The sequence below is a fragment of the Quercus suber genome, unplaced genomic scaffold (assembly GCF_002906115.3).
Source record: "Quercus suber isolate HL8 unplaced genomic scaffold, Cork oak 2.0 scaffold_305, whole genome shotgun sequence".
NCBI lineage: Eukaryota > Viridiplantae > Streptophyta > Magnoliopsida > Fagales > Fagaceae > Quercus > Quercus suber.
This window is the reverse complement of record NW_027069761.1, coordinates 647,650-674,911: the sequence shown is the minus strand read 5'-3', so window position 1 is coordinate 674,911 and position 27,262 is coordinate 647,650. Positions and strand designations below refer to the sequence as shown.

The 27,262-nt window shown below is 37.0% G+C and overlaps 2 protein-coding genes across 2 annotated transcripts; both read left to right on the top strand.

The window, feature by feature from the left end:
• Positions 1 to 209: 209 nt before the first annotated feature.
• LOC112025629 (auxin response factor 23) lies at positions 210 to 8,131 on the top strand. Its single transcript, XM_024058295.2, has 14 exons — positions 210 to 757; positions 1,927 to 2,039; positions 2,683 to 2,778; positions 2,940 to 2,996; positions 3,551 to 3,706; positions 4,255 to 4,339; positions 4,866 to 4,956; positions 5,134 to 5,298; positions 5,435 to 5,554; positions 5,901 to 5,976; positions 6,090 to 6,258; positions 6,418 to 7,082; positions 7,510 to 7,700; positions 7,816 to 8,131. The coding sequence occupies exons 1-14, from the start codon at positions 685 to 687 to the stop codon at positions 7,907 to 7,909; spliced, it is 2,151 nt and encodes a 716-aa protein (XP_023914063.2). The 5' UTR covers positions 210 to 684; the 3' UTR covers positions 7,910 to 8,131.
• A 5,835-nt stretch (positions 8,132 to 13,966) lies between these two features.
• On the top strand, positions 13,967 to 16,485 carry LOC112003974 (uncharacterized). Its single transcript, XM_024036200.2, has 2 exons — positions 13,967 to 14,303; positions 16,016 to 16,485. The coding sequence occupies exons 1-2, from the start codon at positions 14,016 to 14,018 to the stop codon at positions 16,274 to 16,276; spliced, it is 549 nt and encodes a 182-aa protein (XP_023891968.2). The 5' UTR covers positions 13,967 to 14,015; the 3' UTR covers positions 16,277 to 16,485.
• Positions 16,486 to 27,262: the final 10,777 nt, after the last annotated feature.

Sequence of the window (27,262 nt, the reverse complement as noted above, 5' to 3'; positions counted from 1 at the left end):
CGCAGGCGTGACATGCATGCAGGCTTGGCTTACATACAAGGCATGCACATTGAACTTATCGGACCCAAATTAGCAAATATAGCCAGGGGCTAATGGCTATAACACTAGAGAGAGAGAGAGAGAGAGAGAGAGGAAAAAGCAGTGAAAAAATGTGCAGAAGTTGTACAAACAAAAGCACTATATTTGATTTGATTACCTTATATCCCCCGCCACATTATATCCTGTCTTTGTACCACTTGCTGTTCCATACTAAAACAAAAACAAAAACAAAAACAACCTCCCTCTCTCTCTCTCTCTCTCTCTCTCTCTCAGATACACAAAAACAAACGTTACAACCAGAACCAAAGGCATCACGCTATACACACACACACAGAGGCAGTAAGTACAGACCTTTTAGAGAGAGAAAGAGAGGCTGTGTTAGCTCTGGCTTGATAGTGAAGATGACAAAGAAAGAGAGAGGTAGCAGTGTAAGTTGTTGTAACAGTCTCACACATTGAACGATCTGCTGTGGACACGATGTACACACCTGATTCTTAAGCCTTTCTCTCTCTCTCTCTCTCTCTCTCTCACACTTGTTGTGTTAGGCTCTTTTAATCTTCTGGGTATTCCTTTATTTTCTCTTCTCTTTCTACTTTCTCAAAGCTTTCGTTTGCTAGCTTGGAAGAGAAACAAAGAAAGAAAAAGATGGGTAGCGTTGCAGAAAGTACTGAGAGAAAAAGACGTATCCACACTGGCTTGCTTCCTCACAGCAACCAAGGTAAGATCTCTTTTTTTTTTTTTTTTTTTGTTTTTAATTTATATTTTTGTTATTTGTGTGTTTTGTGTTGGACTGTTTGGATATGTTTAATTTTGATTTTTCAGTGGTGATTTGACTAGTTAAAATAAATAAATAAATCCAATGAACAAATGTGTTTTGCATGTTAATGAATCCTATTTTTTAAAGAAAGTTTTCCTGAAAAATGTGATTTTTTTTAATGTTATTTTTTGCATTCAATCATGTTTCATATTTTCCTATGTTATTTATTTTGTTAATTTTTTTTCCCGTTTTTACAAATTTTTGCTCCAGAATTTAGATTTTCAAATCTCATTAGAATCCATGAACACTACTGTGTATTTTGATTCTACTTCTGTATTTCCTTTGAGACTCAGGCTAATGCAAATGACTGTCTTGGTCTATTAATATCCCATTGAAATGGGTTTCTCACTTTCTATTGTGCTAGTCATTACCAGAATGAGAATTGGATTAACATTGTTTTGCTTAATCATCACTTTTTTTTTTTTTTTTTTTGTTTTTAATTTATATTTTTGTTATTTGTGTGTTTTGTGTTGGACTGTTTGGATATGTTTAATTTTGATTTTTCAGTGGTGATTTGACTAGTTAAAATAAATAAATAAATCCAATGAACAAATGTGTTTTGCATGTTAATGAATCCTATTTTTTAAAGAAAGTTTTCCTGAAAAATGTGATTTTTTTTAATGTTATTTTTTGCATTCAATCATGTTTCATATTTTCCTATGTTATTTATTTTGTTAATTTTTTTTCCCGTTTTTACAAATTTTTGCTCCAGAATTTAGATTTTCAAATCTCATTAGAATCCATGAACACTACTGTGTATTTTGATTCTACTTCTGTATTTCCTTTGAGACTCAGGCTAATGCAAATGACTGTCTTGGTCTATTAATATCCCATTGAAATGGGTTTCTCACTTTCTATTGTGCTAGTCATTACCAGAATGAGAATTGGATTAACATTGTTTTGCTTAATCATCACTAAATTGAGTTCCAATATGTTATACTTACTTATCCCAAATATGGGTTCTGGGTTTTGTCTCTCTCTCTCTCTCTCTCTCTGTGTATGATTATGAGTGGTTTTCTGTTACTATGTTTGGTTGTACGTGGTGGTAATTTTTCTTGTAATGATCCTAGGAGAGAAAGATGAATTGTATGTTGAACTATGGCATGCATGTGCTGGACCTCTTGTTTACATCCCGCGCGCTGGAGAGAGAGTATTCTACTTCCCTCAAGGTCACATGGAACAGGTTCCATTCTTGTTTGTCTCTTTTTTCTCTTCTATAGTCTTATTATTTTATCAGCTCCCCTGCCTCGTAAGTCTTAACTCTGTTCTGTTTCCTGAACTACATTTATTTGAATCCTGATTGTAGTTTTGTATCTTCTGTTACATGTTGACTCATTGCCTAAACCAAAAATCATTGCTAAAGATTGTTTTCATAGATATACATATGATTTCTTTTTTGGTAAAGGACATAATGAAGGCACAATTTGGAATATGTGACTTGATAAGATAGACACAAACATTTTGTGCGCATTTGGTATTTGATGATAGTTGCATTGCATTGCCCTATTTTCGTCCTTGTAGGATTTTATGTGTGAATCCATCATCTTTGATGGGGCTATCTTTCAAATCGAATCCACTGGCACTAGATAGTAGAAAATCAAGTTGTGGCAATTAATGAAATCAGTAGATGTTATAAATCTTGGGATGACTTTTGATTTTTCCATTGCTCCCATGTAAGTTTTAATGGATGCGTTCATATACCATGTAGTAACCAATGTGCCCTATATGTTTAATTGACATGTTTGCTTGACATATTATGATGTAGCAACATTATTGTTCTTCTTGGTTAGTTGAGTTCATACTTGGTTATATGAAATTTGATATAGGTTGAGGCGTACACCTCTGAAGATGGTAAAATGGAAATGCCAATTTACAATTTACGTTCTAAGATCCTCTGCAAGGTTGTTTATGTTCAGCTAAAGGTACATCATCTCTCTTTTTCTTGGTTTTTTCCTTAATTTTGATAATGTGTTTGAATTGGAACTTTAGGCTACTCGAAAAAAAATACACATACAAGCTTGCACAAACACACACATATGTATACAAACTTATGGAGTTCTTTCTAATTGATTTGGTTTTGCAGGCTGAAGCTAACACAGATGAGGTGTTTGCTCAAATTACGTTGCTTCCAGTGGCAGAGGTAAGTTAATTAGTGCTGAGATGTTTGGGTCCGACATATCATTTGTGCATATAAATGAATGGTATCTTATCTTATCTAACTTGGGGAGCATTTGGAAATTACATGGACCTGAGATTAATAGATTTTCAAAGCCATTTTTAATTTGTCAACTTGAGAGTTCTGTTCTCTTTGCAGGATTTATGGTAAATCCAATGCCCGCATTTGTGTGCAAGGAGATATTTTATTTTTCATCTAGTTTTTGGAAACTGATAAAAGCAAATTTCTTGTCTCTGCTGTGTTCCTTTCCACAGTTTGTTTCTACTTATAAAATTGGGGTTCACTAATTGTCAGTAGTTTTATTGAGGTGTCAAAAAATTCGGGGCATTAAGCTTTATTCTGGTCATTTGATAGCATTTTAAAACTTCTGATGTCAATGACCATCCATGTGACCACTTGGTGCATCTAAATACCGTTAAGAGTTTGATCTTAATAATTTCATCTTTAAGTAATATTTCTGTCTTCTCCTGCTACTTCCATTATTAAAAGAATTCCGTTATTGCTTTGGCTACTTGCAGCAAGACGAGCCAAGTTCGGAGGATGAAAATGCTCTATTTTTGCCTCAGAGAACTGGTGTATGCTCCTTTATCAAGACTCTCACTACCTCTGACACAAGTACGCATGGTGGATTCTCTGTTCCCAAGCGCCATGCTACTGAGTTTCTCCCGCCTCTGGTTAGTGCCTTTTTTCTTTTTTATAATTCAATAGTTGGGGGAGGGTGGGGGGATTGAACCCTGGATGTCTTCGTTGAAAATCTCAAGATATGCCAGTTGAACTAAAAGGCTCTTAGCAACTATGGTTAGTGTCCTTGTCAAGACTTTGTATCTTAACTATCTCCAACTTATTAAAGGCAGTGTGTGAGAAAAATAAATAAATAAAAGAATGGACTGGCCACAAAATGTTGGTATGATATTTGAGTTAGGCTCACATGAGTTATTCCCTAAAGAAGCCTTAGAATAGTAGATTTTGGGTTCTCTTCTCTAGGTTTGTAATATTATGAAATCCTAAAATGTAGCCAATCCCATTCTCTCTTCTTCCTGCTCAGATTATTTGCAAGAAATAAAAAATAAGTGTATAATGTTAGTCCTCTCCGTTATGCAAGTATTTGTACATACAGAATCTTTTATCATATTCTCTTATGGAATTATTTGTACATCATTGAGCTCACTTCAAGTATTGGAGAAGAAGCCAGTTCATTCTTATATTATCTATGTTATTGCAGGACACAACTCAGCAAACACCTGCACAGGAATTGGTTGCTAAGGACTTGCATGGCTATGAATGGCACTTTCGCCATACTTATCGTGGTATGTTTACTAAGCTCAATTATTCTGAAAGCATCTAGGCTTGAAATATTCTAAGCTTCAACTTCATTCCTGAATCACAAGCTAAACATGAATGTTTGGGTATTCTGTATTGGATCAGTTCACTGTTCTTTACTGGTCGTTTAAAAACACAAGTTGGAGACATTGCCATGATTACCATCTTAAATTAGAGTTAGATGTTTCCTTGATTCTACACCCCTACAACAAACCCAATTGATCTAAAGGCTTTGGTTTTCAAATTTAGGATTGGGCTGGTTTGGTTTGATAATTCCCGAACCGATGGGGTTGGGTTGGATTGAAAAGGTCCTATAACCAACCCAACCCAACCCATGCAAACACCTTAATTCACAATGGACCAATGTTTGAATAGCCACAGTTTTGTTCATTTTATATTTGAGTTTATATCCCTATTAAGTTGTTTACGTTTTGGAGAATATTTCTCGTGCATTTTTTTCATACCTACAACACCTTAGATTTAAGCTGCAAATACTTAACCACATTGAATCAGGTCAGCCGAAGCGGCACTTGCTCACTAGCGGTTGGAGTAACTTTGTGACTGCAAAGAAGCTTGTTGCTGGAGATGAATTTATCTTCCTTAGGTTCTCTCTCTCTCTCTCTCTCTCTCTCACTGTCTCTTGCCGTGGGTATATGTTCTAGGATTTTTGGGGTTGGTGTATGTGTATTAAAAAGAGGGTTGGGGTGGGGGGGTGTTTCCTGGCACTTCTTGAATATATGTAGACATTACTATTATTGTTATTGTTATTGTTGCTTAACAGAGGGGAAAATGGACAACTTCGTGTTGGGGTCCGCCGAGCTATGAAACAACTAAATAGTCCATCAGTATCTGTCATATCTGGATACAGCATGCAACATGGCATACTTGCTGGTGCTTTCCATGCTGTTTCTACTGGAACCATGTTTACCATATACTACCGCCCTTGGTACGCTGTAATCATCTTATGCAAAGAATCATTGAGTGCAATGCCTTTATCAGGGGTTTACTTTGTATCTTTGTATCATTGGTGACAAAATATTTTTAGGTAATAAACAAGAAACCATTTAATTCATGTTCTGCAGGACAAGTCCTTCCGAATTTATCATACCTTTTGATCAGTACATGAAGTCAGCTGAAAATCACTATTCAATTGGAACAAGATTCAGAATGCGGTTTGAAGGTGAAGAATGTTCAGAAAAGAGGTAATGAGACAAGTCTTTGCCAACCACTTAGCTCTATCTTTCACAATTAATCTTCTTGTTATTCTTGCTTATTTCAAGTTATATTGAAGACATATCACTCCAACCCCACTTCCCCACTCCAATGAAAAGAAGAAAAAGAAACTAGATATATACAACATTGTTAGTGCTTATGTCCCTGCAGTTAAGAAAAATGAATGAAGAGGCTTTAATTGCAGCGTGGCACACTATGACTTTTAACCAACGATTGTTTGATGAAAATAGTGATTGCAGCTTATCTTCCCATTTTGAAGCACATATATATGCCCTCTGCATTCTCTTGACTGAACGTTATTACTGTGCCAATCAGGTATATGGGCACTATAGTTGGTAACAAAGATATTGATTGCATTAGGTGGCCTGGTTCAGAATGGAGGTGTCTTGAGGTAACAAGCTGTTTTCATGACTTCAAGATGCCTTTTGGCCCTTCAACAGTATTTGTAGTTATAGTATCCTTCTACTCAATGGCAATTATTTCACAAGGTATTTCTCCTTTCAGGTGCAATGGGATGTCACACCGGACACATTTTTGCATCCGGAAAGGGTTTCACCTTGGAACATTGAGCTGATAGAATCTACTTACAAGGGGTCCACTTCTATCATATCCGAACAAAATAGGAAACGACCAGTTAATCCATCGTCCGAGTGTTCTTGCTTGAGTAGAGATGGTATGTATCCCTCATTTATCTTGTGTTCTGAATTTCAAACTCTTATTGGAAGATTTCTCTGTATTTCAGAAAGCTGGGAGATATTTTTCTATTAATCTCAATGCCTTTATCATCAAATGCAGTTTATTTTCTGACTAATCAAATTCCCTTTTCTATTAGGTTTGGGTCAATATCCAGCTGAATATACATGTCCAAAACACCCAAGGGTCTTTCAAGGTCAAGATAAAAGGAACACTGGTGCACAAGAACTGGGTGCACAAACCCCTGAAGTATTACCACATCTGGTAGCCCCATCAAATCCTAATTGGGGCCATAGACATTTGGGATTAGAGAATCAGCTATGCAGTCCAATGCATGAACGATTGTCTAAATGTAACAGCAACAAAATATCATATTTATGTAAGAATATAGCGGCTCCTTGCCCCACACACCAATGGCATCCAATAATTACAGGATGTGGAGTCTCTGACAATGTTGCAGCTAGCAGAAACACTTCAGTTTCAAATGTCACCTCTAGCAATTCTGGGTACCAGGAATGCAGGGCTTCTGAATCAAGGGATGAGAATGAAGCTCTGCTTGCCCCACCAACTGGCTGTTACAGATACAGACTCTTTGGTGTCAATCTATTTAATAGTTACCCGGAGCTCCCTTCACCACAAGTAGCCACTTATTGTGAGCTTTCAAGTCCTTGTTCTGTTCCTCTAACATCTCAGTCAAGTGTTTGTCAAACTATCCAGGTTTCAGAGCCCTCTAAGAGTATCTCGGACGTTCTTCTGGACAAACAATGCAACAATTGTTCTATCACTAATAGGAGTTGTACAAAGGTAATTTATTTGTTTTTAATTTCTTTTACCACTTACAGGGCAAATAGTACTAATTGAATTGCCATTACTGAACTTGAATAACAAGTCATCAGATTGTGGCAACATCACAGAGATTAAGGTTCCTGCACTTAAAATATAAGCAAGTACTCACGTAATTTCTAGATATGTTGGTTGGGACCCTTGTGGAGTTTAAAATGATAGTGCCTAATTGAAGCTACGCAGCTGGGTGCATCTTTTATATATCATTTAGTTTTGATTTGTTTTATAGCACATATAAAGTAGGCATTTAAAGTCATTCTTCTTTGAAGTTGCCTTAGAAGCATAATGGTGCAGGCATGGAATCTAGTTGTTTCCTCTCACATCCTTGTTATGGTTGAGTTGATTGGAGAAGCTAATCTTGAGTAACTGTAAACTGCAACTCTTCTAGGTGCGCAAGTATGGAAATGCTCTTGGAAGATCAGTTGATCTAATGCGATTTGATGGGTATGATGAACTGATTTCAGAGCTTGACCATATGTTTGATTTCAAAGGAAGTTTGATCAATGGAAGCAGTGGGTGGCATGTAACCTTTACAGATGATGAAGAGGACATGATGCCAATAGGAGATTACCCATGGCAGTTAAGGACCAAAACCCTTATTACAGTCTCAAAAAATGTGTTTGGTGGTGTCTTGGAGTTTGATTTGATATTGGTATAACTGGGCTAATCTGGTGATATTGCTTTATATATGCAGAGAATTTTGCCTCATGGTGCGAAAGATGCTCATCTATCCGAAGGAAGAGATTGACAGGCAGAAGCCAGGCTCACCAGATCCAACTCCCCTCTAATTGCTCTTTGTCGAGGTTACTTATGCCTTATTTTGCATCTGATTATATACTTCAATAATACATATGAGAGAGAGAGAGAGAGAGAGAGAGAGAGAGAGAGAGATGGTATCACTTGTCAGTACATTATGTGAACATAGCTATATACAATATGCTATGCTGTTAGTTGTATTGGGATGAAAACCTATGCACTTTAAATAGTTAAATGCAGCAATGCTTGCTACATGAATGCTGCTATTTATTTTATCTACTGGCAAGGTGGTGATGGTTGTTTTTTTTCCCCCCTGATGATAATCAATCAGGAACTTTTAGTAGAACACACTACCAAACTCAGTTATAGATGTCATAGCCCAATGGCTTATCTGTACACAATCTCAGTTATGGATATAAAGAAGAAAAAAAACAAGGCTACAAGTACAATTCAATCAGCTCTATTATGCTGAACAGTCACAGGATACCCTGGTAACACTATAAAGCTCTATTTAAACCAGGACCACTTAACCTTCCTTTAGCAGCTACACGCACTCTTATCTCCCATTTGATGGATTGGACAATACTTTCTTCAGATTTAACTTGTTCACTCTGGACATTTTTGTATCTTTGAATCTATATATAGTAGACTACTAGATTGTAGCTCCCCATGACAGCTTACTAATAGTAGCTTGTACACCACTCCTTTTCCATTTGTACCTACCCCAATCCACCATCTTCACCCATTCAGTATGTGGGTTAGAGTTCAAACAAAGATCCAGGATCTTTTTACCAAACTCTCTTTGTGAAACCACACTCTAAGAACAAATGATCTCTGCATTCCCAACTGTTTTTACAGAAAACACAGCTTAGAAGGCCAATTGAGCATAGTTAGTTAGTTACATAAAAGTATAAAAGCACGTGTTTGGTAGAGCTGAAGGAAACCATGCCAGAGTTTTAACTTCTTCCTTCCTTGATCTAATGGCATTCCAAGTATATGAGGTTGACTTTGAGAACTTGTTGGGTTTAGAAGGAACCCACAATGGCTTGTCATGACTTTTGAGCTCCACAAGAAAAAAGTTTAATCTGAACTTTCACTAAAGCATTAGACCAAGCCGGCAACCGATATAAATGGCAGAAACCTTGGCCTCAATAGTAATTCCCAAGCTCCCAGCATCTATACTATCCTTGGGTTATATTTAGTATATAAATTATAAAACTACATCCAAGTGCTGCCAATCCAACCAAAGATTCATAGAACTACCTGATAGAATTATGGTTAAATGATTATAACTACAATTTCCTAATAATTTAAACTTTTGGGATAATTTGTAATTTATTTATCACTACCAATACTAATTTCAATTTTTATCTTTCTAGCTTCACTCCTCGAGTTCAAGATTTTCCTCCATCCCAAATACATTCTTGGGAATTTTTTGCTATCCAAAGGCACCAGCAAGGTTGTTTCTGTTGCTTGTAGAATATGGTGCTGTATTGAGGGCATGCCTAAGATTGTTCCAAAAATTCCAACTAACCCAAACCCGAACTCATTTACCTATTTATTGCTCATTTAACTAATTACTTCTAACCCAAACCCAACCCAACCCAGTTATTATAGGTAAATCCCAATTCACCCAATTACCCAATAATCAAAATTACTAAAATGTCACTAAAACTTGAAAATGACTAACGTACTCATAAAATCTTTTAAATTTACCAAAATACCTCCTAATCCTAAAAAACACCAAAAATGCTATAAAAAAAAAACACTGAAAATAGCCAAAATACTCCCAGAACCTAAAAAATGACCAAAAAATCCTTGAAACCTTGAAATTGACCAAAATACCCTTTAAATTTAAAAAATGACTAAAATACCCTCAAAACTAAGAAAATGACAAAAATACCCCCTAAATTTAAAAAAAAACGACCAAAATACCCCCTAAATTTAAAAAAAAAATGACCAAAATATTCTCGAAACCTAAAAAAGAACAAAATACCCCTAAAATCTAAAAAATAACCAAAAGACCCCCAAAACGTAAAAATTGACCAAAATACCCACTAAACTTAAAAATTGATCAAAATACTCCCAAAACCTAAAAAATGACCAAAATACCTCCGAAAATCTAAAAAATGATCGAAATACCCCCGAAAACTAAAAACTGATCAAAATATTCTTGAAATCTAAAAATTAACAAAATACCCCTAAACTTAAAAAAAAAATTACCAAAATACTCCTGAAACCTAGAAAATGACCAAAATACCCCTAAAACTTAAAAATTAACCAAAATACCACCTAATCATAAAAAAATGACCGAAATACCCCCGAAACCCGAAACCTAAAAAATGACCAAAATAATCCCGAAGCCTAAAACTTGACCAAAATAACTCCAAAACCTTAAAATGACCAAAATACCCTTGAAACCTAAGAAAATTACCAAAATACCCCAAAACTATAAAATGACCAAAATACCCCCGCTAAAACTATAAAATGACAAAAATACCCCTAAACCTAAAAAATGACAAAAATATCCCTAAAACCTAAAAATGACCAAAATACCCTTAAACCTATAAAATGAAGAAAATACCCCTAAACCTTTAAAATGACCCAAATAAACACAAAACCTCTTAAAATGACCACAAATAACCCGAAACCTCTAAAATTACCAAAAATACCCTGAAACCTCTAAAACGACCAAAATACCCCTCAAAATATTTATAATGTCCAAAATACCACTAATCCTATAAGATGAAAAAAATACACCTGAAAACTCTAAAATTATCAAAATAGGGGTTTGAGGTTGTTGATACCCATTTTTGCGACACATTTTGTACAAGCCTAATTCAACCAAGCTCCACTTCCTTGTGAGCTCAATTCATGTATTATATTATATTATATATATTTTTTTAAGCATGGCCCAAGCCTATGTGATTTATGGGGGAAATTAAGAAAGTGTGGTTTGGAGGGTATGGGTCGGTTTCTTTAGGACCTTTTACATGAGCCCAGCCCATGCGTCCTACCAAGTGGCAAGAGACACTGGTAGAACCTTAGGCTCATGGAGAAGGTCTTGTACCCAAAATTCTCACCCCAAAAGAGCTTTTGTACTAACTGTGGCCCAAGGTTTCTGCCCTAACCTAATTTTCTACCATATTTTTTTTCCACCCAAAAAACACAGCTAACCCTAAACCAATTAGCTAGCATATTGTAGCCACCAAATGCAGCTATCAAAAGCCTGCAATGACAAGGAAACAATAGCTAATAGAGTCAGCCACTTTATTTCCAAAATCATGATAAAAGCATGTCAAACTCTTTCCTAAACAAACGCAACCCAAGCCAAAACACCAAATTAGTATCATAGGGGATAAAAGCCTCTTCCACTACTCAAAAACCAATCATTAGCAACACCCCAAACTCTATATAAAACTCTCTCTTCAACTCAAAAATCAACCATCCATGTTCTACCTGCAGAGCTGAAACTTTAAAGCAAAAGCTCATTTAGCCAACTAACATTCTCACAATTATGAACCTTAGGGGTGGAAATATGGGTACAGAGGAACCTTCCCTCTCTTCCTCACAACCTCTCTCAATTTTCTCTTCTTGTTGACTATGGCTTGAAGTTTCGGGACTGTTGTGTCCTTATGCTTTTTTCAGTATTTTTGTTATTGGCATTTTCATTTCTCTCTTGTTAAAGCACCATTAGCTTTTGTTTATTATACATTGGAATTTTAGGATTGATTTTCCACAAATAAATACTTCCAAAGAACCCAAGGGGAGATTTGGACTAATCTTGCATATTTGGTCCTTGTAGCAAAAACCTCCCTGACAAGGGTATTTTGGATGTGTCGAGGGTATTTTCATCAAATTAAAGGTTTTAAGAGTATTTTAGTCATTTTGTAGGCTTTAAGGGAATGTCACTAATTTTTTAAGTTTTAGGGGGTGTTTCGTTAATTTTTAGATTTTAGGGCTATATCAGTAATTTTCTAGGTCATTTAGTCGTTTTTTAGGTTTTGAGGATATTTCGGTCATTCTTTAGGTCTCGGGGGTATTTTAGTCATTTTTTTAGGTTTAGGGGGTATTTTGGTCATTTTTTTATGTTTAGGGAGTGTTTTAGTCATTTTTTAGGTTTAGAAGGTATTTTAGTCATTTTTTTTATGTTTAGGGAGTATTTTAGTCATTTTTTTAGGTTTAGGGTGTATTTTTATCATCTTACAGGTTTAAGGGGCATTTTTGTCAATTTATAGGTTTTGGGGATATTTTTGGTCATTTTTTTAGGTTTAGGGGTTATTTCGGTCATATTTAGGTTTCAAAGGTATTTCGGTCATATTTTAGGTTTTTGGGGTATTTCGGTTTCTGGGGTATTTCGGTTAATTTTTAGGTTTTGAGGGTCTTTCGATCATTTTTTAGGTTTAAGGGGTATTTTGGTCTTTTTTTAGGTTTTAGGGGTATTTGGTCAAATTTTAGATTTAGAGGGTATTTTGGTCAATTTTTAGACTTCAGGGTTATTTTGGTCATATTTAAGTTTTGGGGGTATTTCATTCATTTTTTACGTTTAGGTGGTATTTCGGTCATTTTTTAGATTTATGTGGTATTTTGGTCATTTTTTAGGTTTATGGGGGTATTTTGGTAATTTTTAGGTTCCGAGAGTATTTTGATCATATTTTAAGTTTAGGGGGTATTTTGGTTAATTTTTAGGTTTAGGGGGTATTTTAGCCTTTTTTTTAGTTTTAAGAGTATTTTGGTCTGGTCAGTTTTTAGGTTTATGAGGTATTTTTGGTCATTTTCAGTGGTTTTGGGGTATTTTAGAGTTGGGTGATTCGTGGAAATTATACTTGGATCATAATTGGGTCTACTTGAGCACCCAATTAAAACCAAATAAACATTAATGTTAATTGGGTTTAATTGGGTTAATATCCATTTAACCAAATTAATAATTTGGTGGATTTGGATCTCATTTAATTAGGTAGGTTTGAGTGGGCAAATGAGTTTGGGTTGATTTTGCTACCCCTATGTGTATGGGTCTATGAAGAACAAATTTTGAGTTAGTATACTCCTACCTGAGATGTGAATAGGATGTGGTTCGTTCATTTTTAAGCGAATCAATATCTTACTAGGCTCTTGAAAATTAATAGAGGGCCACTGTAAAAATGTATGCAATTTCAGAGCTTTTACTTATATTGTTCGTGAATCGTGATAATTCAAAAGAAACATAAGACTTAAAAACTACTTAAAAAAAGAAAAGAAAAAGTGTTGTTGAGACAACTATTTCATCTATTAAGGCAATAACTTCCTAGAGAGCCATATTGTAGTTTGTAGCGCCACCTATGAGCGATACTGAATTTTTTTTTTTTTAAGGCAATTGGAATTTATTGTGAAGGCAACCATTGCCCACCTTCATAAGCCACCATAACTCTTGATTTTTTTTTTTCAGTATAACATCCGATATGCATGTTAAAGCACAAAGAAAACAAATTTGTTTTTATTTTTATTTTTATTTTTATAACAATAGACGAGGGAGATTTGAATCTTGGATATCTATGTTAAAAACACCACGAAATACCAATTGAACTATAAGATTCTTGGCAAAGAAAACAAAATTGTGGCAATGTTTTGATTTGTTTTAACAATCATGCACTCAAAATGTTAGCAAAAACATAACTTGTAAGGCGAATATAAAAGTGGTAATGAAACAATATTGATGTAATAAATTGAGTTTTTCTAGAATTATAATTTTTGTATTACAACTCTTGTCAAGATTTTGATGTGACTAACAAGTAGATGTTGTTTATCACTTTCACATAAATCCTTCTCTTTTTTATATATTAGGCTACCATTCATAATTGATACATTAGAGTCATAACACAAAAGTTATATAGAGGCTTTCTCTAATAAATTGGTATATCAATATGCTCAAACTCAATGAGTTGTTGTTGAAGAAAAAATTAAAGAACGTAAATTTATTAAGTCGAGAAGTATTGTCGTAATTAACTACCATAACGACTCTCATCAAGAACATGTTACTGAAACGACATTGTTCTTGTCCTCACCGGTTAACTACCCTTTCCCGCGACCAACCCATTTATTCCCACTCCAACAGAAAGTGACTGAAAATAGGAAACCCAAACCCAAAAAATTTCCAAAACCATGAGGTCCTTGTATTCTACTCTACCAACTACTACACTCATCCCAAACAGTAATCCTCATACATCACTCACAGCTACCTCTCCTGTCCTCTACTTCCCTCTCTCACATCATCCAATTCAGCCTCTTAAGCATTCACTCACTGTTCTAAAATCACAGTCTCATCCAAACCCACTAACCAATGGGTTTGAAGAAGAAGAAGAAGAAGAAGAAGACCCAGATGGCCAAAATGCTCAAGTTGAAGACTTGAGGGTCCCAGACCATTGGTTGGACCCCTCCAAGGCTTTGGAGGTATTAACTTTTTCCAATATCTTCATACCCCATTTTCCTCTTCAACTTATAGAATTTGTTTTCAATATCAGTTTACTAGCTTAGTGTGCATTGCTTTTATATCTTTTTCCCCATTTTAATAATCATGGTATTGTAAATTTGCAATGTTGAATTGTTGGGTAGTGACCATAAAAATTTAGGGATATTCATAGAATGATAACGGGTGGATTTTTTTATTATTATTAATTGATTATTTTAAAGATTAATAATGTTTTTTAACGGTTAATAATGAAAATTTTATAAGACTAGACCAACTATGCTTTATGGTACTAAGTGTTGAGCTATTAAGAAAAACATATTCATAAAATTAGTGTTGCTTAAACAAGAATGTTAAAATGGACAAGTTGAAATATAAAGAAAGATAATATTCAAAATGAGGAAATCAGTATAAGGGTGGCGCTTATTAATGAAAAGAGGAGGGAGGGTAACTTGGAGATGGTTTAGTCATGTTTAGAGGAGAGCAATTAATGCACTAGTGAGAAATAGTGAGTTGATTCAAGTTTAGGGAACGCAAAATGATAGAGAATGACAAAAATAACATTAATTAAACTAGTAAAAAGGACATGTTAATTAAGGAAGTAACATAGAATATGACTTCGGATAGAATAGAATGGCAAAAAAGAATACATATGATAGACCTTGACTAATATATTGAGATCCATAATTAACTCCAAAATTTTGGAACTAAGGCTTAGTTGTGGTGGCAAAAATACTTCCTTTGGGAGTGAAATACCCAATTAGAAATCAGACTTCCTAAGCTAGGCAGTTCTATGTCTTTTGAAGCATGGATCTTTTATGTATAGCTGTTTGTATTGTCTTGATCAGCTGATTTTATTGCTGTTATAGCTAGACCACAGCTATCATCGCCATCAATAACCAACAATCATCAAGCTGTGTTCTTGAAATTCTAATAGCCATACACGGTAGTAGGCACTTGAGTTTAAGGTATAATGCGGTTCTCTTGGAAGGTGGATGGGTCGCTGTTTCACTAGCACTGCTCTTCAAGGTTTCGAATTGTCATTTTTTAAGAAGAATATTTGATTCAGTGAGATAGTATTATCTTTGGATCAACTATGATTCAGTGAGGTTCATTGGAAATTCTTCGTCTTCCACCATTGAGAGGAGCAGTCCTGTTTGCTAGGAGGTGCTGCCTTTACTTTTACATATATAAGGAGATATGGTGTTATTTTTCTGTTTCATTGAATAGTTTTCTATGCAAACCAAAATTTTCCACAATGGGAGCCATTTAAGTATGAAACACACCCTATGTACTCAATGATTTGGCTTGATTGAAACTGCTAGAGCTAGATCACCTGTTAGTAGGCAGGCATCTCTCATCATTTGACTACAGTGCTTTACCTCTCAAATTTTAGAATTTTGTCCTACAGAATCTCTATTTGCTAGCTATCTCTGGGAAAAAGTGTCCAACATTACTGTCAATTTTGCATCACATGGGATGGAAGAATTAATGTTGTGTTCCACCTCAATCTGGAATTCTTTTGAATGATTTATAATCAATCTTTTAATAGTTCAAATGATATGAAATGCTTATTTATTGTATTTACTTTTGAGATTTTCATTGTAATTTATTTAAAATGATTATTAATCATTTGAACGCTCATGCACAATTTAGGCTTTAGTGATACTGATTGACATTCTGGCATCTATTTCAGGAATCAGAGTGGCTCAGGATTACCCTGCATAAATGGTTGGATGATGAGTATTGTCCAGAAGAAACCAATGTGGAAATCAGCAAGGTTGCTGCCAATTTATACTACAAATCTTTGCTAGAGAAACAAACAGACCTGGGCGAGATTTTGTTGAAGATGGCTCGAGAGTTACAATCAATCTCCTACCAAGAAAGTTTTCATGGGGCATTCTCCTCAGCAAACGCAGCAGTGAACTTAATTGCCCAACGTATAGAACAGGTCTAGTTGTTTAACCAGTTGGGTTCTGAACATAACTAACTTCTGTTTAATTGGAAAAATTATTTGTGCCTTCACTTATGAAGTTGATTTTGTATATCAATCAGAATTTTCTAATTGCAAACTTTGAGAGTATTGAAGACAGGATAGCTAAAAAGGCCTCCTTCATATGTGTTATTTGAAAGAATTAAATCCAAAGTGTACATATATAGGGATAAGCTCATCTATATAATATTTAAGCTAAGACATAATATTTATTGTTGTTACGCTCCTGTTGAGCTACATCAGCTTAGCACTTTTGGTCCATTTCAGTGTACTTACTTAAGAACGGAAAAAGATAGATTTGGCCCATTTGGGATAAAAGACCTATTCTAAATCCAAATTTATTAAAAACTAAAGATCTCAAACTAATAAACTATAATAAGATGCAACTGTTTTGTCAAGATTAGTTGGGCATAATCTCTTTATATAGTTTGTTAAAAATACTTATTGATATAATGTATTCAAATAGAGCTACAGATCAATAATCTTTTAAATCCTTTATGAATTGGTAGAGCCAAAAACAATGCTTTTCTGTGTAACTTCCACTCAACACTATCATATTAAACTTCCACATGGCCGCAAAATTGGCTAAATAGTAACTTTTTAGTAAAATTTTAAGTGAATATCATGCGTTTGAAATTATTTAGTTATGTAGACTATTTTTTGAACTCGAGTTTATCAAACTTGAGTTCCAATGGGTAATCGTCTGATGTGGGTTTTTTTTTTTTTTTTTTTTTTTAAAAAAAACCACATGGAACTCGAGCTCCAAGCCCTTCTTTTTCACTCCTCTTATGAAGTGTCCACTGCTTCTCACTACCAAGTTCCAACAAAAATTTGAAATTTGAAGCGCTGGTTTGAATTTAGTTCGCATTTAGTTTCATTTGTCAAAAAGCTAATAATTAACGCCCAACCTTTGAAATTTGAAGCATTGACTTTGACTGAAAAGAAAACAAAGCGTGCAAAGAAATAATGTGTTAGTGTTCTGTGAATACAATCAATTAATTTTTACAGTCTGGAACTCAAGTTTGCTAAACTCGAGTTCCACATGGTTTTTATTATTTATTTTTTAATTCCACGTCAAACCTATACTAGTTGGACCTCGAGTTTGTTAAACTCGATTTAAACTCGAGTTCCAAAAAAGTCTACGCAACTAAATAACTTCAAATACATGCTATTCACCTAAAATTTTCTTAAAAAGTTACTATTCAGCAAATTTTACCTCCACATGGCCCTCATTAAAAATGCAACTTTCTAAAACTAAAATCTAATAAGATAACTTACTATAAGAGTTCGTTGAAATTCAGTACTACTACTTGCAGTTTAAGAGCCCGTTTGGATTGAGGGGGGAGAGGGGGAGTAAAGTAGAGTTGGCTAAAATAGGCTAATTTTGGACCAATTTTACTCTACTCTACTCCCCCCCCCCCCTCCCCTCGTCAGTCCAAATGGACCATTTGTCAAAACATATTCCAAAGCAATTCAAAATATAAAGTACCTTGGGGGCAACTACTAGAAGTGACAAATCAACAATTCTTTCATTTTCTCTAAAAGAATGCCTGAGACACTTCTAGATAGCTTTGACTTTGAAACCTGGATGGTTTCTGAAACACTCAGACTAAGATGTTGGAGGAAGAGAACAAGGACTTACAAGCTCATATGAAATGGCAGCTTGTGGTGATGGGTTTTCCAGGTGGCTAAACTAAATTGACTCCAAAAAAGCATGTTTCCACCACAACCATTTTGTTGGCAAGTGGAGTTTTCTTCTCAATTCTCCTTTCATAAACTCTGCATTCCTGTGAGTCTGTGACTCGGCATTGCTATGGATGACATCTGAAATAGAAAAGTTTCAACTAATCGATTGTCATAGACTATAGCCACGATACCATAACATTGTCACAGACAATAATTATCCATTACTGCAAACAAATAATTGATTGAGTCAAAACTTCTTATTACCATTGTAAGGACCAGATTTGAATTCCCAACTCATTACGTGGATCGACCTGGGCCCAAAAAACCCAAAACAATGAATTTATAGAGAATGGGTTAGAAAACTGGGTTTTAGTAAATCAAACAAATGTTGGAATGGGTTCAGATGATGGGAGAATGAAAGGAAGAAGAATTGTATAGAAGAAAAATAGTCCTCGGCAAAGGTCCGAGGATGTCTGTTCTTATATATATTGTTCTTAAATTGGTTTACCAATTTAGTTCCTAGAAGCTACAGTCTCTTTCTCTTTTATTTCCGATCCCCCTTCTTGTTGCCTTCTCCTCCTTTTTGTATCCTCTTCACACATGTATACTGGAGAATTGGTGTTGATACTTGTCCCATCAACCCTTCCCTTATGTCATCGTATAGTAGTTGTAAGGCTAAAACAACATTGTTCAAGTATCACCTCCACATTAATGCGGCCAAAGAGGTAGCTGCAGTGGATTTAATGCGGAGGCAGCAGCTTTCTCCTTAGATATTTTAGGGCACTTTCCTGTCCAACACCTCCACAGTACTTATCAACAACAACAAGATTACTTGAAACGTCATCCTAAGTGATAGACAAAGCCTTCTGTCCTTGGCATCAATCAGCCGAGGATGTATTTACCCTCGGCCCACCTTCTCAAGCCATTATGGTCAAAGTTAACCTCTATTTACTAGTACAGTCTTTTCTAATAAAGACTCCCTTTCCTTTGACAACCCTTGTCCTCGGTTTGGGCCATAGCCTCATAACATGAATAAATGATGAGCTCCCGAGCCCAATATCCCTACAATAGCCCCTCGAGATATTTCTTTCCGGCACCTCAGGAAGAAAGGAGGATCTCGACTTCAGTAGATTTGCTCTGTGTCCGTCTCGTCCCATCTCTGCTCACAAATACACCTTTTTAACTACCCAAGACACGCTTCTGTCGTTTTGGCTTACGAAATGCATTCCTCATTAAATTTTTAGGCCTTATGTCCCCCATGTTCTACGATGCAATACAAATCCAACGGCTGATGTTTTTATTAGATACCAAGCGGGAATTTTCCCGCTTCTAGCTTACTCCTTAATATAAATACCTTTTAAATCAACTTCTCCTCTCACTTTAGCATTCACTCCGTCCTAGCACACATACTTTGAACCTGTACGCCTTTTCAACTCATCTAAACTCTTACAAATACCAAAAGCATGTCCGAGGACACCTTTACTATTTCTGTAAGTCTTCTTGAACTTTGCTCTTTAATTTTCTATACATTCTCTCTTTCTTTTCTCCTTGGCACCATTCTCCCTTCTTAATTTCTTTAGTTCTCCCAACCTTTCCTAGAAACAGATAGATTTAAGAGCTTAGTGGATTCTGAGGAGGGGATAGAAAATTTTAAGGCAAAGTATAAGATTCCCTCAAATGTAGGTATTAGGTATTGTAAAAAGGGAGAGTGGCATATAAAAAGGGAGGAGGGAGAAGTAGTGATCCCGATTATTGCATTCATAGAAAGGGGAATGAGAATTCCTATGAGCCCTGTGACTAGGGATTATCTTAGGGCTCATAGGTTAGCCCCTACTCAATGCGCTCCAAATGTATTTAGGATTTTAGGATGCATAGATGCCCTCAATGAAAAGATGGGTTTAGGGCTCACCCATCATGATGTCAACTATGTTTATAACCTCCACCATCTGAAGGGACAAGTGTATTACTTAAAATCTAGGTACCCCGAAGTCAGACTCATTCAGTGCCTTCCGGAGTCTAACAAAGGCCTTAAAAAAGATTTTTTGATCGTGTCCGGGGAGTAGCATAATGGCTTCCCCTGCCCAATGAAAGAGGGATAGCCAGATGGGGTTTTGGGTATACAATGTTTATTTACTAATTTTTCCTTTCTTTTTGGAGTTTGTTCCCCCCCCCCCCCTTTTTCACAAAAGATTCCTTTTGTTCTTGATGATTTGCAGATAGGTGCGCCACCGAACCGAACTTTAGCTTAGTGAACAAGGAGAGCTTGGATAACATACTAAAAGTCGAGGTCTTTGTACACGATGACAGCCAATTACGAGCGGCTCATATAATCTTAAGGTACAAGCCGATCTCGTCTGGCTTTCAAGCTCCCAAGTGCGTGATTAAGGCCAAGTGTAGCATGAACAGTTTTAGACCCCTTAACCCAACCAGATTAACTTAGTTAATTAGCCAAGTGATTAACTTAGTCAAATTATGCAAATCTAGGTTATCACAAACACATAATCATATCAAGAATATAAAGCAGCGAAAAAGTAAATAACACAACAATATGATGATCCAAGAAACCACACAGTAAAAACCTGGGGAGAATTTGACCTAACTATCCTCAAGATAAACTTGAATCCACTATATGAAAGAATCGAAATTCATACAAAAGGATTTACAAGCTCCCTCTCTTGACTTCCTAATGCTACCCACCAGTAGAACTTACTGACACGACCAAGTGCAAGCTCTGAATCCACAAACTCATTCTTTCTTGAATTCTCCAATCAAGTACAAGCACCCACGCTTGTTTTTCTTTAAACTTCAATGGCAGCAACTGAGTTGATCATCAAGATGTTGAAGTAATCTCTACCTTGAAAACCCTAAGTTTATGTGAAGGAAAGCTCCTCAAGGATCTCACAAGAGATTCACACAAACATCAAAAATATGAGCAACAATACACCCAGAGCAACTCTAAAAAACGTGGCTAAGGTTTTGCCTTATATACCTAGGGCAAAAACAGAAAACCAAAACGTTTAATGAGATAGGACTGAGTTGGAAATTCTGCAGAAAAAAATTCTGGCCAACTTTCGATCGATCAAGTCTAACTTTTGATCAATCGAACTAGGCTGAAATGCACCAATGCATCTGCAGCCTCTCGATTCCAACTTTACATGAATTACACAACTTTAAGCAAGCCTAAACAAGACTAAACATATTGTTTTGATCATAGTTTGCCAAAATTACACATTAGAGTTCTAAATACACCAAATCCTAAGTCTTTAGAACTTAACATAGTCGTCCTTGGTTTTCTCCTCACCAAGGTGCACCCGTTTCAGAAGGTACATTCTCCACACAGCCCATTCTTTTTCCTAATCCAAAAACTGAGGGTGCCCAAGGTTCAACTCCAATATCGGAAGGCATACCAAAAGTAGGGGCCTCCTCATCACAACAATTTACCGGAGTTGCCACTTCGTCTCGCACCACTAATTCAGAAGAAGAAGAGGTGGTAGAAGTGACCGATTCTGAGGACAAGTTTGAAGTTTTCAACCGAGTCTCATCCCAGGAAACTTCTATCCCTGATCTCGACCCACATTTCTCCCTAGTAATTAATGAGATAGGCATTCAACGCAAACCCAAATCCAGTTTACTAGATTTAATAGAGTCCTAACCTATGAGGGATGCACTTGGAAAGGCATCCCATACCAAGCCTCCCACTCCTCCACCTGCTCTGCCCCCTCCTTAATCGGCTAACCTAAAGAGGAAAAGAGAACAAAAAGGGAAGGAGGTGATGGAAGCTGGACAAACCCTTCTCCCTCGCGAGGACGAGGTTCAAAGAGTACCTAAACAAGTCAAAACAGGGCAGAAGGGTAATAAGAGGAGGAATGACCCTCTGCTCGAGCCCGTAGCCTGGCTTCCGGCCCTAATGTTGGATGGGGCCCCCTTGCTAGATGATGTTTCCATTAGGGACTTTCAAGGCAGAAAGGCCGGCTACATGGTTGATGCAGTGGAGCAAGCTTTGCTGCTCTCCGGAGACATGGGCGAGCTACGGTCCATGAGAAGGCATGAGGTCTTCCTTAGTCTTAAAAGATATTTGGCTATAGTATGATTCTACTTAACAATTTTCTCTTTTTTCATTATACTTGACTTATTATTTATACTATTTTTTTTTTAAACCCCCCCCCCCAATTTTTTCTTTGGCAGGCTGTTCAAGCCTCCTTCCGAGCAAAAGGATGACCAACTCTTGCCACCGGCAGATGAAAGAGGAGGAGGGAAGGCTTAACGCTGTCGTGGAGGCCTTTTCAAGAGGCCAGAAGAGCCTCTAGGAGATGAAGAAAAAGCTACAAGATGAGGAAAAAGAAAGAAAATACGCGGCAGCTGCCCTTGAAATGTAGAGAAGCGAGCCAAGAGTCAAAGGCTGCAGCTGCGCAGCGTTGAGGATCAGCTAGCCACCTCAAAGACCCAAATTGCCGCTATAAAAAAGAAATTGGAAGAGGTCGAGAAAGCCAGGCTTCTTGCTAAGAAAGCTAAGGAAAAGGCATAGAAGGCTAAAGACGAAATTGAGCAACATGGGTATGAGGTTGGGGTGGCCGAGACTGAGGATACCCTTAGGGTCGAGGTCCCGGCCGTATGTAGAACTTATTGCACCCTAACATGGAGTGAAGCCCTCAACCAAGCTAGGGTTAAGGCTTCCTCTATGCTTAAGAGAGCAAAAAACATCTCTTACCCCCAGCCATATGCGCTTTAAACTCTTCGGACTCCACAGCCGACCCAGTGTCCTCGAAGGCAGATGAAGTTCAAGGCGACCCACTTAAGGCTCCTCCTGCAGCCGTCATTACTACCAAGGTATTAGAGTAGGTTGAGGGCACCTCAAAGACAAGGAAGGCCAATAGAGAAACAGTCTAAGGCTTTGACCTTCCTCCTCCTACTCCAAAGGATACCTCTAAGGAAAAAGAATCCTCTCAAAGTATGGAGTTGGAGTTGGTGTTGGCAACCCTTACTGTACCCCCAAAAGAGGATCTCAAGGAAAAGGCCGAAGTGCCCACCACGGCAGCAAACGCACAATCTTCCAAAGATGCAAAAGATAAACTTGTAATTAAAATGAAGAAATAGATTGTTTTTCTTTTTCTTTTTAGTGTGTAACTGACTTGTCTTTTTATATTTGACATGTTTTATTTTAAGGCTTTTATTTAATGAAAGTCATGAGTATTTTCCTTCTCTTTGTGATGTGTGTACTAAAATTGATATGATTTCCCTTTCGGACATTTACTTAATAAAGGTAATAGTGATGTACCACTTCTCTTACCAACCTTCTTGAATAACAAAGTAATTGTCCCGCTTCATTTGATTGTCAACAAAAACAGGCGAATTTAGCTAAGTTAATCATCTTGGCAAGGTATAATCTTAATTTCAAGAAGTATTTAGCATTGCAACATGCATATTGGTTTAACATTGCTTTGTGCTTTACCCACAATCAAGATTATAAAGTCAAAAAGGGGTAGTCAACTTTTGCACAAATACAGGTATGCCCATAAATGTTTTAAGTGATGCTCATAAGCATCCATTTGGGACCCTTGTTATAATGTAGATCATTGCTATTTGGAGTAATAATACCTTGAATATGTATCTCACAAAGTCTACAATAACCAAAGTTTTGCCCTGACACCTTGCAATTTAAGGGAAAGTGTCAATTTGCCTTAAGTATGTGGTCCGAGGAGCCACGCATAGCCTAAGGTCTATTTAACAACTAGAGTAATAATTAAAAGTTATCCATTTCCCCAGGTATGTGGTCTGAGAATCAGGCATGACCAAGGTTTTGTTTGATACTTAGATAAATGTCATACTGTGTTAATTTTCCCAAAGCAGATGGTCTGAGGAACCAGTCATAGCTAAAGTTCTGTTTAACACTTAGATAAATGTCATACTGTGTTAATTTTCCAAAACAGATGGTCCGAGGAACCAGGCATAACTAAGTTTCTATTTAACACTTAGATAAATGTCATAATGTGTTAATTTTCCCAAAGCAGATGGTCCGAGGAACCAGACATAGCTAAGGTTCTATTTAACACTTAGATAAATGTCATACTGTATTAATTTTCCCAAAACAGATGGTTCGAGGAACTAGGCATAGTTAAGGTTCTGTTTAATACTTAGATAAATGGTGAAAAACACATAACATATAATACAACAAAACCCAAATTAGGTGAAGGAAGCCTTTATTAATAATAGTACCTCCTAAGGTTATTTACATTCCAAGGACGTGGTACAACCCTCTCTTCCAGATCTTCTAGACAGTACATACCTATTCTAGCCACTGATATGATACAATATGGCCCTTCCTAGTTGGGTCCTAATTTCCCTATGCTGGGTTCTTCACAGCTTCTAAAACCTTTCTTAAGACCAAATCTCTGATTGTCAGTGGTCTTAGTTTCACGTTGGCATCATATCCCTGCTTGAACTTGTGTTGATAATAGGCTAATTGGACCATGGCACTTTTCCTTCACTTTTCAACTAAGTCTAAGCTTCTCCCCAACAATTCATTGTTATTGCTTACAGTGAAGGAACTTATTCTCAGCATAGGAAATCCTGTCTCTAGAAGGATGACAGCATCGGCCCCATAAGTCATGGAGAAGGGCGTTTCACCTGTAGACCTACGAGGTGTGGTCCGGTAAGTCCATAAGACATGTGACAGTTCTTCTACCCATTTCCCTTTAGCATCATCCAACCTCTTCTTGAGTCTACTTACTATAACCTTATTGAACAGTTTCAGCTTGCTCATTCCCCTGTGGATATGCCAGGTTGAATATCTATTTGTTATGCCCAGGTAGCAGCAATATCTCCTAAAGGCCTTGCTATCAAATTGCAAACCATTGTTTGAGATGAGGGTGCGAGAGATTCCAAACCTAGTGACAATGTTCTTCCAAAAAAATCGTTTGGCATCCACGTCCCTGATATTTTCCAATGGTTCAACTTCAACCTACTTGGTGAAGTAATCTGTGCTGACTAGCAAATACCTCTTGTTCCCCGCTACCTTAGGGAAAGAGCCTACAATATCCAAGCCCCACTGAGCGAAAGGCCAAGAACAGGAGAAAGGATTAAGGAAACCCTAGGTTGGTGAATGTTTAGGGCAAACCTCTAGCTTTGGTCACACTTCTTTGCGTAGTCTTGCGCTTCTTTGGCCTTCCACTGCATTTTTGACCTTCCACTGCATCTTTGGCCACTAGTAGCCTTGTGTAAGGGCCTTGTATGATAAAGATCTTCCCCCAATGTGACTTCCATAAATTCCTTCATGCAATTCTTCCAGAATTAGTTTAACCACTTCAGGGTGTACATATAGCAGATACGGTCTAGAAAACAAAATCTCTTATACAACTTCTGGTCCTCGGACAGCCAGAACCGAAGAGCCTTTCTTCTTACCTTGTCAGCTTCGGACTTATCCTCTAGTAAAACATCTTCCTTGAGGAATAATACAATAGAGTCCATCTAGCTAGGACCCACCCTTATCTGATGAACATGAACTACAGTTCTTCCTGCCTTGATAGGTCTATATAAGTCTTCCACGAGGATTACCCAAGGTAAACTCTGTACCGAGGAGGTTGCCAATGTGGCAAGGGAGTCCGCATGTGTATTTTTACTTCTAGGGACTTGTGATAAATTAAAAGATTCAAACTTAGACTGTAAATGTCTAAACTGGTTTAAGTACTCTTGCATTCTAGGATCTCTGACTTCCAACTCTCCTTTGACTTAGCCAACAACCAACCTTGAATCAGAAAACAATTCCACTGCCTTTCCCTCCATTTTTTGCACCATGATCATCCCTTCTAGCAGAGCTTCATATTCGGCTTCATTGTTTGTAGCTAAGAAGCCCAACCTTAAGGATTTCTCAATTATAATCCTCTCTGAGATATCAAGACTAGCCCCACTCCAAATCCCCTATGGTTTGTTACACCATCAACGTTAAATTTCCAAGATATAGGTTCGTCTACTGAAATCATTCCAACCAATTTTTCATCCATGTTTTGCACTTCTATCTCCTTTTCTTTTAGGGATTCAGCAAATTTAGCAACCAGGTCGATAAGAACCTGACCTTTGATAGAGATGCGTAGCATGTACTTGATATCAAAAGCTCCTAAAATCGTGCCCCACTTTGCAATTCTTCATGTGTAATTCACACTTCGTAGTAGAAATTTAAGTGGAAGCTGGGTTAGGACGACAACTATGTGTAATTGGAAATAATGGGGAAGCTTACGTGTAGCATGCACTACTACTAAAATGGCCTTTTCCGGTGGTAAGTAACAAACCTCGAAGTCATGTAATGATTTACTCACATAATAAACTGGCCTCTGTATACCATTATCAACACGTATTAGCACCAGGCTTACCGCGTGGGAGGCTACTGTGATGTAGGCGAACAAAACTTCATCTATCTCAAGTCTGGACATAATAGGTGGCCGAGACAGATATTTCTCCAAATGCTGGAAAGCCATGACACACTCCTTGTCCATTCAAACCCTTTCCACTTGTCTAGTAATTGAAAGAAATGTTTGCATCTGTTTGCCGAACGAGAGATGAATCGGTTTAGAGTAGCCGTCATCCCTATAAGCTTCTAGACCTCTTTGGGATTCTGAGGTGGTTGGAGACTGTTGATTGCCCTAATCTGGTCAAGATTAACTTCGATTCCACGATGAATGACTATGTAGCCTAAGAACTTCCCCGATCCGATACCGAAAGACCATTTGGAGGCATTAAGCCGTAACTTGTACCTCCTCAAGATATCAAAAATATTTCCGAGGTCATTCACATGATCAAACTCCACCTTACTCTTCACTACCATATCATCAATGTAAATTTTGATGTTTTTTCCTAATTGAGGCTCAAACATCCTAGTCATCATCCTCTGATAGGTAGCCCCTACATTTTTCAAACCAAAGGGCATCACCTTATAATGGTAATTTCCAGCAAGAGTGACAAAAGTCGTCTTCTTTTGGTCCTCAATAGCCAAAGGTATCTAATAGTACCCTTGAAAAGCATTAAGAAAGCTCATCCGAGGATGGCCCACAGTCGTGTCCACTAGTTGGTCAATCCGAGGCATAGGAAAAGGGTCCTTTGGGCAGGCCTTCTTCAAGTCCGTAAAATCCACACATACGCGCCATTTCCTAGTCTTCTTTTTTACCACTACTGTGTTAGCTAGTCATTTGGGGTAAAAAACCTCTTTAATAGCCCCGGCCTGTTTAAGTTTCGCCACCTCGTCCTTGACAGTATCATAATGTTCTTTGGATGAAT